Here is a 15,239-nt window from a genome sequence, read left to right as displayed (position 1 = left end):
CGGAGTTCGAAAAGTTAAAGGGTCTGACAAACATATTTGCCCCCCTGGGCACTTAGTTTCTTTCAACAACCCTGCCCGTTCCTGAGCATGTAGAATATTACGCCGGACGATCACAACTGTATTGCTAACAGAACTGTTGGCTTGGTCATGCAGAAAGCAAAACCTGCTAAGGTTGAAGAAACTTGTTAATTTTTTAACAAAGTGAAAAAAAAATTACTATATGAAGAGGCCAGTTTTCAAGGTTGATTCTCCTGACCTATACCTAATGGCCACGGACAATATTAAAAGGTGGATGGCGATAAAACCGAAATAACACCAAAAAAAATTTGTCAGTACACCATACAACCCCGAAATGCAAGTTTTTACACCATACCACACCAAAATGAAACTAAAGTTATGAAATCAATAAGCATTAAAAAAAAAATCACAAAAAAAATTAATCTTTTAATAAATCAAATTCAATGTTTGTACTACAATTTATAGACCAAGTGGCTACCAAAAATAATATTACTTAGTTTAATCTTGCATCTCTAAATCATTTTAAAATTACTGATGTTATTAAATTTTTCCGACACACATATTATTGCTGATTTATTTTTATTATTATAAGTAATTGCGTGCTAGACATGCCTTGCGATAAACTATTTTATTGTTAAAATGCATCATTGATCACATTAAAAATACACCATGTATTTCGGTGAGATATGTATTAAAAAATTTCAAGATTTTATTATTTTTTAATAATTATAATATTTTTGTGGATATACAGGATTTATAAAAATTAAAACAACAAAACCAAAATAACATATTTTAAAAATGAAATTGGCCTAAAATTAAAAATAAAAAAGTACTATCTTGTCCTTCCTAATGGCTTAAAAATTACTGTTATTATTAATGGTTGCAAAAATGAATACATATCAAACTCAATTTACATAAAGTGCATTATCCTGACAAAGCTGGAAATGTCTGACTCTTGAAAAATTTTCCCTTTAAAGACCACACTTTCTATAGCATGTCTCATTATTATAGTTGCAGTGTGCATTTAAATGGGCATTTACTCTCCTTTTCCAATGCACAATTTCAAATATCCGCTGTCCTTGTTTCGGTGTGTTCTGTTGCCAGATATACACCAGAGAGCACAAAAGTGTTAGACACAAATTTGTAATGTAACGAAAATATATTTTAAAAATGCATCTGAAACATTGTATTTTGTAAAGTAAAATTTGGAATTGAGAATTTTGTAGATATATTTTCCTGTTGTATTTATTGATGTTCTTTTTTTTTTTTACTTCTAAGGAGATGCAATAGATAAATGCTCTGTTTATAACTGCTTGTCCTAGCAATTTATTTTCATACAAAATTCAGTATTAAAAAGTTTTGGTATTTCGAGCATAGCACATACTTTTATGGAATGCCTGCTACAAATAGCTTAATCCTTTAGAGTAATAGGTGGTGTTTAACGTTGAATTTTATTTTTTTTCTGTCAGAATGACCACAACACTAATAATAACGCCAAGAGACACTATTTATTTAATGGTCTTAGAAAAATCAGAAAATAATATGATAGAAAGAAATAATGGAAACATTTTTATAATTCACTACGGTAGAGAAAATGCTAACAAGCCAAGGTAACTCTGTACGGCAGTCCAAAGTGCGAGACACTGTGTCGCCGCTGCGACAGGAAGGAGGAGGGAGAGGTGACGGAGGAGCGAGTGGCAGGCAAGTGCGTGTCCCGTGCGCAGGGACCCCGAGATGATCAGCATCACATCCGCCCCCGAGGCGCCTCCCCCGCGCATCCGCATCGTGGACGGCCGGGGCCACGAGGTGGAGACGGTGCGCATCGGCGACAAGCTGTCCTTCCGCATCGAGATCCCCGAGGACAGTGAGTGCCGGGCTGCCTACGTCGCAGTTGCCGCTGGCCACGGCAGCGATTCCCAAATTTTTTTTTTTTTCGGCCAGTGAAACCGTTACGGACCGACTTTTTCTTTTGGCGGAACCCCAACTCCTACAAAGAAAATTATTGGACAGTAATAATTGTGTCTGCTTTATACGACATTCGAACCCCAGGGTTCCACCTTTTGTGAACCGGTGGACTACACGGTTAATTTTAAAAACAAATAAAAAAGTGTCCCACAGGAAACCTAGCTAGGCATTTGGCTGTCTTTGAAATATGTACTAATTCATATGCTCCTGTTCTAATCATTAATTTAAAAATAATTAATCGAAATCCACAATATAATGATGAACAATTTCAAGAACAGTGGTGGCGAATGCTTTAAAATCACAGCCCCACATAAAGGGCGCAAAAATTAAAACTACCACACACTCGCTTTGTTGTGGAGATAGAGGAGTCTTGAAACATTGTAGATTGTTCCACGAAAACTGCATTAAACTTTTTTTTTTTTTCCAGCTCCTTACGGCATATTTGCAAGAAGCTGTGTAGCCATGGCTAAGGACTCGAAGAGCACGTTTCAGATCATAGATGATGAAGGGTAAGTAGAATGGCATATTCATCAGGTTTGCTACTCAATTACAGTAAAACCCTCTTAAGAAAATTTCCCTACTTCAAAACTTTAAAAAAATTTAGCACTTGACCTATAAATACATACAATTTTACCCTTTTAATAAGTACCTTGAGAAACTTATTAACAGGATTGAACTGAACTACTACTACTACTACTACTACTACTACATGGGTGTTGATCCCGGGGGGACCGGAAGGGGGCTGGGCCCTCACAGGAATAATAACGCCCCTCGTGTGGGGGCCAACTCCATTGAAATATTTTATGCTCCATGCTTTAAAGTTTATAATTAATAATTGCAGAAAACATGCCTTTCTGTTCTCTTTACGTAGTAAACATAAAGTATATGAAAGTTTAGTTAAATTTCAAAATATAGGAAGTGGTTAACCCCATGCGGGAGACCATTGAATCGCCGGTTGTGCCCTTTCCCTAGAGATTTTCGCCCCTGCTAGTACATGCCTGAAACTTTAAAAACTAGCGTTAATATTACCAAAATGAAGAGAAAAATTACTATTGGTAATATGAACTAACAGCCAATAAAATATCTTACTTAGTAAAAATATTACAAGGTTATAAATTAAATAAAAACATTTGTAAATAGTCACAGAAATAAAATTTTTACATTTTGAGTGCAAAAATATTACGTAGTTAAGTCCCAAACATTTAATGTTTCATTGTAAATTTTTTAAAGAAAAAACAAGTATGACCTTCCAGGGATTGGTTGTGTATAGAATGGATTTTCTTATGATAGAACCAACAAAATTATGATGGACCTCCACACAATTTGGACAACCAAGTTATCATAGTTAAATTGTTTGCTTTGCAGAACTAATTCTGCAGTGTATTATAAAATAATATGCATTACTTTGTAAAATAAATCAGTTTCAGGTAGAGTAGAATCCTGCTAATCCAGACTAGATGAGACAGCATCCTGTCCGAATCACAGAAAGTCCAGATTAAACAGAATTCGCCTTTAAATGCACTTTATGCAAATTTTATATGGGTTCAACTATAAAATTAATTTTTTTCTCTCTCTCACAAATGCAACTTTTTGTACGGCTTGATTTTAGTTTTAATAATACTGTATGCACAGACCTGACTTTTTAACCTTCGAATTATGCATTTTTTTTAAATCCCGTCCAGATTTAACTGGAAGTCCAGACAAGCAGGGTCCAGATTAGCGGGACTCTACTCTCGAAGTTGTGCACGAAAACATCGTTGTGAGATCACTGTGGCTATGCCCCGGTCTTGCTCTTTCCAGATGTCCCGTGGATCCCACCATCTTCCCAGCCTTCACCCCCGACGGCAACGCTCTCCAGTCGGTGTACGAGGCGTTCAGGTTCACAGAGTCGTACGGCGTCATATTCCAGTGCAACGTCAAGTACTGCCTGGGCCCGTGTGAGCCGGTACGTTACAGCACAGCTTGATGGTCCATTAGTAGGGGCATGCGTTTTACGCGAAAACAATTCGAGACCACCTGTTTGTTATGTGTTTCATGATTCCTTAACATACATAACCCACTTTCGGCACACCAATCACAGCAATTTCTTGCAAAAGCAAACACATCCTTAATGGCCTGGCCAAATAAGGCAGTGGCTTCTCTCTTGCAGACGGCTGCCAATCACAAGGAGAATACTGCTGGTGTGGGCATACCTTATTGCAGTTTAATGAGTGTTCATATTATTTTGGAAAAATTCCTGCCCCTATCCATTAGCTATATCATAGTTCGCTACTTCTCCATCATTATTGTTTATTTGAAAAGATTCTTCTAATCTTTAACACTTATTTTTATATACTAAAATTTGCTATACAGACCCCACAACATCTATTCATAACACATTTTTCTTAACCTGGCAATTTATCTAAATACCACAAACTTCTTACCTACCTCATGTTAATTCCCATACATTATCAATATTTCTGGTATAAGTTTTTTTTGCACTAAACACATGTATTATTCACTCTTTCTTATCATCATTACATCCTGTTATAATAATCCTCATCTGTTTCTCTGTTTCATTATGCACTCATAGATACTTCTAGTTTTGACTATGTAAGTAGTATAGTCTGAGTGTCAATATTACCAAAGGATGAAAAAGTGTAACAAAATCATGCAACAATGCTTCTTGTAAAAAATTAATTTCATTTAACAACCACTTTTACTTTCATGATTGTCTATTTATTGTATAAAACTAAAAATGCAGCGATGTGGTAATTAAGGCCACGTATTTTTTTGCGAAAATATTTGCAGACCAATAGTGTGCGAAAACCTTATACATAGTAGCATTTTTTGTGTTTCGTGTTTGGCTGGGTTTATTTCAAGTACATGCCTACGGTAAGATCACTAATCACAGCCATCCAGTGCGGAAGAAACACGTCCTGAATGGCCCGGCCAAATAGGGCAGTAACTTCCTTTGCAAAAGGCCCCCCAATTACAAAATAAATTCGCTAGCGTGGGCACACCTTATTGCAATATAACGGGTTACCATATCATTTTGCAGCAAATGCATGCCTCCTAGGGATGCGCAAAGGAGAATTCCTTATCAAAGAGGTTTCTTTGAAGGGTTATTCAATTTTTTTTAAAAATTAATTTTAATTATAAAAAAATATGTTAAGTGAATGCCTTCAACACTTCACAGAAGCCTATCATCCAGGCTATATAGGGTACAATGAGCAATCTGATTATTTTGCAAAAAAAAAAAAAAGATGCCTCTTGTGTTGGGCACAGGGGCATAGCCAGGGAGGGGGGGGGGTAGGGGTTCCAACAACCCCCCCCCCCCCCTTAGCACCAAATCTTTAATTAATTTCTTATTCATCACTCAAACAAATTTCATATTAAAATCAATACAATTTTTACCATTATAATATTTAAATTTAAGAACCGAAAACTGCTAAAATAGCACTATTTTACACATTAAAATCCAAATTTTCCTGGGGGAGGACCCCTGGACCCCCGCTTTAATACGGGGGCGGCAATGCTTCTTAACACCCCCCATACACAAATCCTGGCTACGCCACTGGTTGGGCAAAGGTGGAATTATTTGTCAAAGAGGTTTCTTTGAAGCATTATTTAATTTTTTTACCAATTAATTTTTAATCATAAAAGAAGTTAGAGTGAAAGCCTCCCATGCTCCTCGGAAGCCCCGTGCTCCGGGCAGTACAGGCCGATGCCTCTCACGCGACGGTTGGTCGCAGGCCGTGTGCGACTGGGGCCACGAGTCCATCGAGTCCTGGGGCAGGCGGAGGAGGTCCGTGGCGTCCAACCAGACGGCGGAGGCCGAGGACGACATGATGCTCAGCCAGGAGATCCTCGTGCTCGACTTCGGGGACGAGAAGAACACCGACTTCTTGAGGAACGAGGCCTCCTACTCAGAGTTCAGCAGAGGTGAGCCCCGACGCAACACTGCTCCGTAACCTCCCACGCACGGGAGGTGGCAGGATACGAATTTTTAAATTGAAAACAGCCAGGTTATAAAGTTCTCACAGAGAAGGTCTCAGAGATAGACCAAACTTTTTTCTTTAAACACAAATTTTAATTGGTCTAACATTTTTCTCCACCACAAAAAAAAAAGCTCGTTGGACCAAAAAAAAAAAATGAAACCATGAGTCCATTTAAATTTGTTTTGCCATTCACTGTGTGCACATGGGAAGCCTTCTTTTCACACACGAGAGAGCCAGACGTCCGATCGTGCATCTTCAGGTTTTTTTTTGTTCATTGTAAATAAATATGGCGGTGTTGATAAAAGGATACTAATGGTCAATTAGGTTAGGTTAGCTACATTATAAATACTTTAAAACATTGTGGACGGTTGATTTGGTTAGGATATACATTAAAGATATGGAAAAAAGCATGAACTTCGGGGAACTTCGGGTTTTGGCTCTCTCGTCTCTGAAAAGAATGCTTCCCGTGTGCACATACAAGCACACACCACTCCAGTCAACAGTATGTCAAAAATTATAGGTAACCATTAAAACAACACTAGTTCTGTACAAAAGGTGAGCCAAATTGCAGATACAAAACTGTTGTTCAGTCAATCAGATGAATAAAAAATATAACAGAAAAAAGATATTCCAAATACAAAGGTAACACTACATAAAAATATATTCATAAAAAAACAAGCTGTTAACACTGCTGTCTACCAGCATTGTATTATAATTATTATGAGAGCTATGTATATGCTGTGGTGGCTACTGACAGAAGTTGAGGCTTGCTAAAAATAGCTTTTTAATATGAGCTCAAAATGACAGAAACCACGAAACTAATTTCATTTTTGCCCACTGTTTGCTTTCAAATTATTTAATTTAGTTGGTGGGAAGGGGGAGGGGGGATATTTATATTTAAATGCATATGCCCCTGACAACATGCAGAAGATGTTTTACAACTGTAAAAATGAACTGAGCAAAACTCTGTTAGCATCTTTCCAATAACATTTTTGGATGCCCTGCCAACACACAATATTCTGATGCAGTACCATGATGTGCATCCCTTCGTGTGGTTTATTTTACCTGAATAACTTTCATTAAGTTTCGTGCTCGTGTTCTCTTACATACATGTTTTAATGTTAAAATTCGCAGATACTAACTTGTTATGCTACTTGTATGCAATTTTTAATTCCCACTTGGCAGGTTTGCTCAGTATGTATAAAATATAGGTGTAATAGGTCTAAAGCATGGAACAGTTTTGGCTGTAAATTTTCACAAGAAATCTAGATATTTTTATCGACCCTGCCTTATGAAGGCCATTTTCTTGAGTAAGTAGTTTGATTAAAACGAAATAATATGTAATATAGTAATAAATAATGTTTTGGTTCTCTGCTCGCAGACAAGACTGTGACGATGACGGAGCAGTGCCCCACCAAGACGTCCGTGATGGCCCTGGGGGTGACGTGTGCGCTCATGGTGCTCATATACCTGGTCACCATCTTCTGCTACTACATGAAGAAGTGGCTGTCGCCGAGGAAGGACATGGCCTAGGGCCCGACGACGGTGCGGCCCCCTCCCCCCCCACCCGAGACATCGAGCTGAGCCCGCCGCGGTTCCACGCGCAAACCGAACCTCGAGTGAGCCGGTCCTCTGTGGCGCCGAGCTCCCCGCGTTCGTGCAGACGCAAGCACACGTGATACGCGCCAGGAGCGATAAACTACGTGCCAACAAGCCAGTGCAGAGTTGCGACTTGCGTACGGAGATTCTAAATAAATAAAAAAATACTCTTGCGGGTTCTCCAGTTCTTAAATCATCTCAAAAGTGGCTTCGAGGGAACCTAGTGCAGTGAAGATGATTAGCGACGTGAGCAGATATGTACACGAGTTGCTGTGAGTTGAGTTTTGACTTCGAATATAAGAGTGCCCATGCACGGCCTTTTAAAAAAAAATTTCAAGTTGGGAATTTTCGGAAACAAAATTTTACTTGCAAAGTAAGTTTGTCAATACAAAATAATGTTGTAAATGCGCAAAAAAAAAATCATATGCTACACATTCATACACACAATGCGTGTGTGGTGGATATTGTATATCAATGGGTTTGCTGAATCAGCAACAATTTGAACTGCGACCTGTCTGGAAACTTATTTGCTCGTCGCTAATCACAAGATAGTCTATCTCTACGATAGTATTCTGAGTGTGTTTTGGAAGTGAGCCAATGCGTTCGCTTAAAACACACTATGGGGTTTTCTGGCAAAGGGAAAAGGTATGTGGTTGTTCAACCTATTTATTTATTTATTTGAAATAACTTTTTTGTAAATATTCCTTACATCTGTGTGCCTGTATTAATACTCTTATTTATACAACAAATTTTTACAATAAAATTATACAAAAAGAAAAGGTGTGTTTTTTTTTTCTATATTGAGTATCTAACCTTCGCAAATGATTTCTACAATGAAACCTTATTAAGTAATAGACACAAAAATTTATGGTTTTATTATTTAGTCCAATTTCATTTTTAAAACAGATGTTTCGGTGTTATTGTTTTAATTTTAATAAAAGCAGGTTTGTTATACTTACTCCAACAAAATAAAGATTAAATTTATATGCTGCATTTTTAAAATAAATTAATTTGTAATAAATTGGTCTAAAACCGACAAATTCAGAACAATAAAAATAAATTAGATGGAATTTGTAGTTATAAATAAATTCAACAAGATATACATAAGAAAACAAATTAAATTAATTTTTCTGATACATGCACTTTGGTACAATTTTTTGTCTGGAAATAACATGAATTTCAAACATTAAAAGATTACTTTATGATTTTTAATTTAATTTTGGGTTAAATTGCTACTTAATTCCATGATAAAACTATCATTTTCGTGCTTTATGGTGTATTAACTTGCATTTTGGTGTTACATGGTGTTTTGGCATATTTTCCCCCCCCCGTGTTATTTTGGTTTTATATAATTCACCATATAATCTTGTCCCTATTAATTAATGAAAATTCTCTAAGGTAAAGTTACAAATGCTGTCTTATTAGATACACTATATGAGCTTCGGCCCTCGGACTAGCATTGCATTCCCCCCAATGTTGACTACAGGCCATGTAACGTGGCCTTCAGGGCGAATCTTCCTGTGCCTGGCCTTGGCAAGCGAGGCCATGCTTGCTTACATCGTCGGTCCATGCCCATCTCCGAGAACCAAGACGACAGGACGTGAGCCTGCAGCATGTCTCCCCTGTTCTGGCGTACCTCGGACAAAAGACGGGGGCACAGTCTCTGCTGGACAGTAAGAAGCTTATGTCGGCCGATGTGGGCTTAGCCCCTGGCAAGCAATGGATACTGTACAAGGCACACTGGGAAAAAATTAATTAGCTCTTAACATCTTACTGACATCAGGGTCCTTAGAGATGTTGAGATGAGAATGAATAATTGACTGAACAAACTAGAGAGAGAAGAGAGCACTCAGGGAAAACCACTGGCTCACATAAATGTGTAACACGTTTCTCACTTGCCAGTAACAGCGGGTATGATTCCATCAAGTATAATTTGGGTCGCCTTATAGTTCGGTCTGACACAACATGTTGATTTAATTAATTTTCTCGTCAGTAGTATATGTTGAGGGCTACTGGTGCTGCCTTCTAGCTGAAGTGCTGGTGTGCACCATTATCTTGAATTCTGACGTCATGGTGGCCATCTTGGATGACCTAACCTTGACCCTGGCAGCCATTTTGGATCCTGCCATTTTGGTTTCCACCATCTTGTATTCTAGAACTTACTGCCATGTTGACTTATGACATCACTGTTGCAATTTTCGTTGCAACCGCCATCGTGAAAATCTGTAATTTTCATCCAAAATAATACAAATTTACTTTTAATAAAATAATACTTTAATAAAATTATAACTTTTAATAAAATATTACCACCATAACCCCACCCTTAGCATTGCAATTTTCGTTACGCCCACCACCTTGAAAATCGATAATTTTAACTTAAAAATTCAGAATTTTTTTAAATTAATAAAAAAGTTTAATTAATAAAATTTCGATACAAAAAATTTGCCATTTTGAAAACTCTCCACTATATTAAAATTCAGCAATTTTAACTTATAAATTTGGGAAAAATTTTAAATTTAGTAAAAATATTAATGTGATTAATATTGGTTGGTTCGAAGCCAGCAAGGGTAAAACAAAAATGGCAATAGATCCTCCACGGATACCCTGGCAGACTGACCTCCCACCACTAATGTCTAGATAGCTATTACATTATGGTGGCCATCTTGTTTACATCTGATTAGAGGCTTCTGCCGACACATTTGTTTTCATCTGCTAGATGTTGCTGCTGCCATATTAGTTTAAATTTTTACCTACTAGAGTGCAGTAGGTATTCAGATTTTTCTATGGCAGCTGCAAACTTGACCGTCATCTTGAAATTCTCTAATTATTTAGCTAAAAATTCAGAAAAAATTCCAATATTCTTAAAAATTAACTTTTTAAAACTATGACTGATTACATCGCCTCGGTTAGATTCTAGATGGATACAAAAAATAACTAATAAATAAACACGACAGGCTTGAGAAATAAAAACAACAAAATTACAACTAAAAAATTTATTATGTAAAATCTACAAATACAAAAATCAAATAAATTACTAGCGTTTCTCGATTTCTGCATCGGCTACCCACGAATTAATGAAAAATGGGAAGCTCCATCACTTGACATAGGATAGTCCATTTCTTCGTTTGAGAATCTTCTCCATCTAATACATGTCGGGATACAACGTAGGCTGAATCTCTTTGGCATAGAAGCCACCACGAGTCGGCATGTGTTTCAAACTTCGAGTTAGTAGGCCCTAGGCTCAGATTCGTGAACGTTGGTCACACGGAATAGTTCGGGACTCCAATTTGGAGTGTAACCTTTCTCGAAGACGTCTTTCTGCTTGGAGATCCGCACAATGTCACCGATGTTGACTCTACACTTTTGTGGATCTTTCTTCTTTGGGTTTGGAAAACACAGTTAAGGTGATTATATTTTACGTCTTTAGGCTTCGTTTTGTGGTAGAATGCACCATGGAATTGCATTTGCTTATTAGCAACATATCCAGCCACTTGTAATTTCTGTTAGCAGTGAACTGTCGCCACATCTTGGTGCGCAAAGTTCTGTTAAACATTTCGACAACAGAGGGTTTGACATTATTAAATGTAGAATAGTGTTTGATGCCAAACTTCTTCATCAAACCCTTGAAGGTCGCACTGTAGAATTATTTTCCGAGAATCGTTTGTAGATGTAGTTAGTAAGCATAAAACATGTTCATTTTTGTCTAATTGCTTGTAATTTATTTTATCATTACTTTAGGTCTGACAGTTCTGACAGTTTTTCTTGACCTTTGAAATATGTTATATTTGTAATCAACGATAAATGATTTTTTTTATGATTTTTGGAATTTATTCCAAATTTCTAGGTCAATAAATTCAAATTTCTAAGATGGCAGTCAATATATCATCGGCTTACGGGAGGCTCGTATACATACTAGGAACATATAATTTTTTTATTGAATAAATATTTTCATCGTAAATTATTTTTTTACATCGATAAAGTATCGTACCAAGGGCAGGAACTGATCGAATCAATCAGTATATTGATTGCATATTTTTAAAAATGAATTTTGGAATTTTACCCAAATTTATAGCTAAATAAATACAGATTTTGTCAAGATGGCGACCAAATTTCAAGATGGTAGGCAGGTAGGCATCCTGGTAATAAATGATTACTGCACTGTAGCTGGTAAAAATCAAACTAATATGGTGGCAGTATCCTCTAGCAGATGAAAACAATATTTTGGATCCAAGATGATGGCCTCCAGCAGACGAAAACAAGATGGCACATGTGTCATACTAGCTGGCGATATACAGCATGTATCAAAATTCATGTTACAAAGCTTGAGGGTAGAAAGCTCTAATTATTTGCAACCATTTATGCCAGTAAAAATGTTGCCGGAAACGCGTAGTTAAGCCCTTGTAGCCCCAGAAAGAGTCAGCGTAGGCAACCCGTTGTAGAGTGTTATATTGTGGATGTGCAGGCGTTTGAGTAGAGAAATAACCTTTTTAATCGTGGCACAGATTTTAATTTCACTCTGAAATCAATCACAGCTTCGGCTTTGTTTCACAACATTGAAATTGTTGCATACATTTTAACAACGTGACAGCCTAAAGCAACGGCTCAAAAACACGCCCACCTTGAGCGACGCAGAGGTGGCAACGGCGAATCATGTTTTCACGGATACGCTGGAGCATGTGTGGAGTCGACCTTATGATTTCGAACGCTTCAATGATTCGCTGTGTAAGCTCTTCTACCGTTTCTACTGGCGTAGCGTAGATAAGCCCTTTTACGTAACCCCACAGAAAGAACTCTAACGGGGTTAGGTCCGGTGACCTTGGCGGCCATGCGACAGGGCCTGCTCGTCCAATCCATCGGTTTGGAAATATTTGGTTTAAATACTCTCGCACTTGCAGGGAAAAATGAGGTGGTGCCCCGTCATGTTGGTACCACATCACACGTCGGACATGCAATGGAACCTCTTCAAGAAGACCTGGTAGTTCGTTCGGAAGGAAGTGGAGGTATCCGGCGCCGGTAAGTCGTGACAAAAGAAAAAAAGGCCCGATGAGTACGCCATCAACAATACCGGCCCACACATTAACTGAAAAACGTTCCTGGCGAACTGTAACACACATTGCATGCGGATTGACATCATTCCAAACATGACTTGTGCGAATTGAGTATAGCATCTTGAGTGAACTTGGCTTCATCGCTGAATAAAACCGCTAACTCGGGGTTCCTCAATACTCTTCGAATTTAGGTAACAATGAGAAAAGGTCATGCGAAAAGGATAGTCCGCCGGACCCATGTGTTGCACTTTTTGAAGGTGGTACGGGTATAAGAGTTGCTCATGAAGAACTTGCCAAACAGCCATTTTTTCAGCGTCCATATCGGAACCTTCTGCCCTCAAATCTCTGAAGTACATCTTCTTCAAAACTGGGAGTACGAACCCTGCGTGGAGCACCAGCATTTGGTCTTGTGACGGCACATGTACCAGTATCACGCATTCGCTGAGTAAGTCTTGCAAACATGGTGTGAGCTGGAATCCTACGACCCGGATATCGTTCTTCGTACAGACGGGCGGCTCGTCCATTTTGTCTAGCTTCCCCGTAAACAAGCAGAATGTCCGTGTACTCACTAACCGTGTACTCCATTGAGCTCCACTAAAACGTCGCCCTTTTCAGAACCACAGCGAAAAAAATGACACCACGAGTTTGCTTGTACGACAGAACAGTCAACGAAAGACCACCAGTGATATCAAAACACACTGCGACGTCACGCTGCTCAGTGCTATGGCATGGCACCAACAGAAGTAAAAAGGGGCGGGGGTATGCATTCGACATCGTACAGTCCTCTCGAGCACTGCCCGGCATCGTAAACACGTAATTCACCACAGCATCGTCTGTCTCGCACAAAGGCCAACTAGTTGCCTACGCTGACGCTTCCTGGGGCTACAGGGGCTTAACTACGCGTTTCCGGCAACATGTTTATTGGCAAAAATGGTTGCAAATAATAAGAGCTTTCTACCCTCAAGCGTCGTAACATGAATTTTGATACACTCTGTATATACCTTGAATTACTGGTGGTAGCTCAGTCTGCCGTTGGCTTCACCATTTTTATTTTTGCCCTCACCAAGTTCGAACCGAGGACACCATTATGTAAAAGCGTTTATCAAAATTTGATTATTTTTTATAAACTTTAAATTTTTTCCTAAATTTCAAGCTAAATAATTACGGATTTTCAAGATAGCGGCCGTAACGAAAATTGCAATGTTTTTAAGAATCCAAAAAGCCATAATGAAAAGTACAATAATGATGTCATACACAACCAAGATGGCATGCGTAACGAAAAGTGCAATTCTAGAATCCATGATGGTGGGCCTAACGAAAAGTGTAACGTTCTAGTATCCAAAATGGCAAAGTAACAAAAGGGCAATGTTTAAAAAAAAAAATCAGAGTTATTAGGTAGAAAATTAAATAATTTCAATTTTACAGTCAAGGTCAAAGCTTCCCGCCAGAGGTATTGTAAAAAACAGAAAATTTTCCCCTCGAAATAGAGAAACTTATAGGAATTTTGTGTTATTTTTTAGGTAATTTTCCACCAAAAAATTGCCACCGTGATGACACAATCCAAGATGGCGGACATGCACTCAATCCTCAGGTGGAACCAGGCGCTGGACATACCAAACTATACTACTGCTATTCTTTCTGACCTTTATTCCCACCCTTCATATTACATTGGTTTTGCCCTTTTGAGCAATGCAATTTTTTTTAATCAGACACTTTTTCTAAGTCCCCATTCTGTTTCTAGGTATGTATATAATAAGGAAAATAAAGTAACTTACTGATTACATTTCATCAAACATTATTACTGCAGCATTGATTACAAACCAATCTTTTTGAACTTCAAATTCTATATAAGCTTACACATCTGTAAATAGTCCAACTAAATTTTTAATATGGGTGGGTAACGTTTCGTCAACATGAGGCCATAAACGGAAACGCTCATCAATACCAATAAGGTATGTTGCAAAAGCTATAGGCCATGGCCTGCAAGTAAAAACTACTAGCCTATAGTGATTTAGCGAAAGATGGAAAACATGAAAAACATAAATCAGTATGACTGGTTCAGGATCCTAACCCAGTTTTTTAATATTGCTTCACTTCACTTATTTGGTTGTGATATATAGCAGTTATTTCAACCCGGTTGATAATTCAACACAAAAAAATATTATAAATAGACAAAAAATAAAAAAAAACTACAGAAAAACATAGTATAAAAAGACGTAAATAATTATTTAAAAAAATTCATTAAAATTAAAAGAAAATTAAACCTTTCTTGTTCTTAAAGCAATTATTTGAGATATTATTTTTTCAGTTTGAAAGAATTAATTTTGCCACAAATATAGTTGTCACTACCACTACAGCTGCTTATTAATTTTTTTAGTTCTGAGTGTTGTGTTATACTTCTACACTTCTAGTTTGGAATCTTTATGGATGTATGCTCGATTATTTTTCAATAGAAGCAAAGAGAGAAAACTTTAAAAAGGAATCATGCATCTAAATCTTAGTGCTTTATTTTAATTAATTAGTGTTATGGTAAAATCATAAATAAAATAAATTTGAAAACTGATAATTTTGACAAAATATTTCAGAAAAAACTAAATAATAATTCTTTAAGTTTATATATTTTCCAAAT

The 15,239-nt window shown here is 37.5% G+C and overlaps 1 protein-coding gene across 2 annotated transcripts in view; it reads left to right on the top strand.

Annotated features, from left to right (window-relative positions):
- LOC134534779 (uncharacterized) overlaps positions 1-8,341 on the top strand; it is a 113,285-nt gene extending 104,944 nt beyond the window's left edge. For both annotated transcript variants that reach the window (XM_063373357.1, XM_063373358.1), the window contains exons 12-16: positions 1,743-1,882; positions 2,411-2,492; positions 3,784-3,928; positions 5,718-5,907; positions 7,345-8,341. In XM_063373357.1, coding sequence (XP_063229427.1) covers positions 1,743-1,882; positions 2,411-2,492; positions 3,784-3,928; positions 5,718-5,907; positions 7,345-7,496 — 709 coding nt within the window. In that variant the 3' untranslated portion in view covers positions 7,497-8,341. The remainder of the gene's footprint in view (positions 1-1,742; positions 1,883-2,410; positions 2,493-3,783; positions 3,929-5,717; positions 5,908-7,344) is intronic.
- The last annotated feature ends 6,898 nt before the right edge of the window (positions 8,342-15,239 follow it).

Source organism: Bacillus rossius, chromosome 8 (genome assembly GCF_032445375.1).
Source record: "Bacillus rossius redtenbacheri isolate Brsri chromosome 8, Brsri_v3, whole genome shotgun sequence".
NCBI lineage: Eukaryota > Metazoa > Arthropoda > Insecta > Phasmatodea > Bacillidae > Bacillus > Bacillus rossius.
This window is presented reverse-complemented; position numbering and strand designations above follow the sequence as displayed.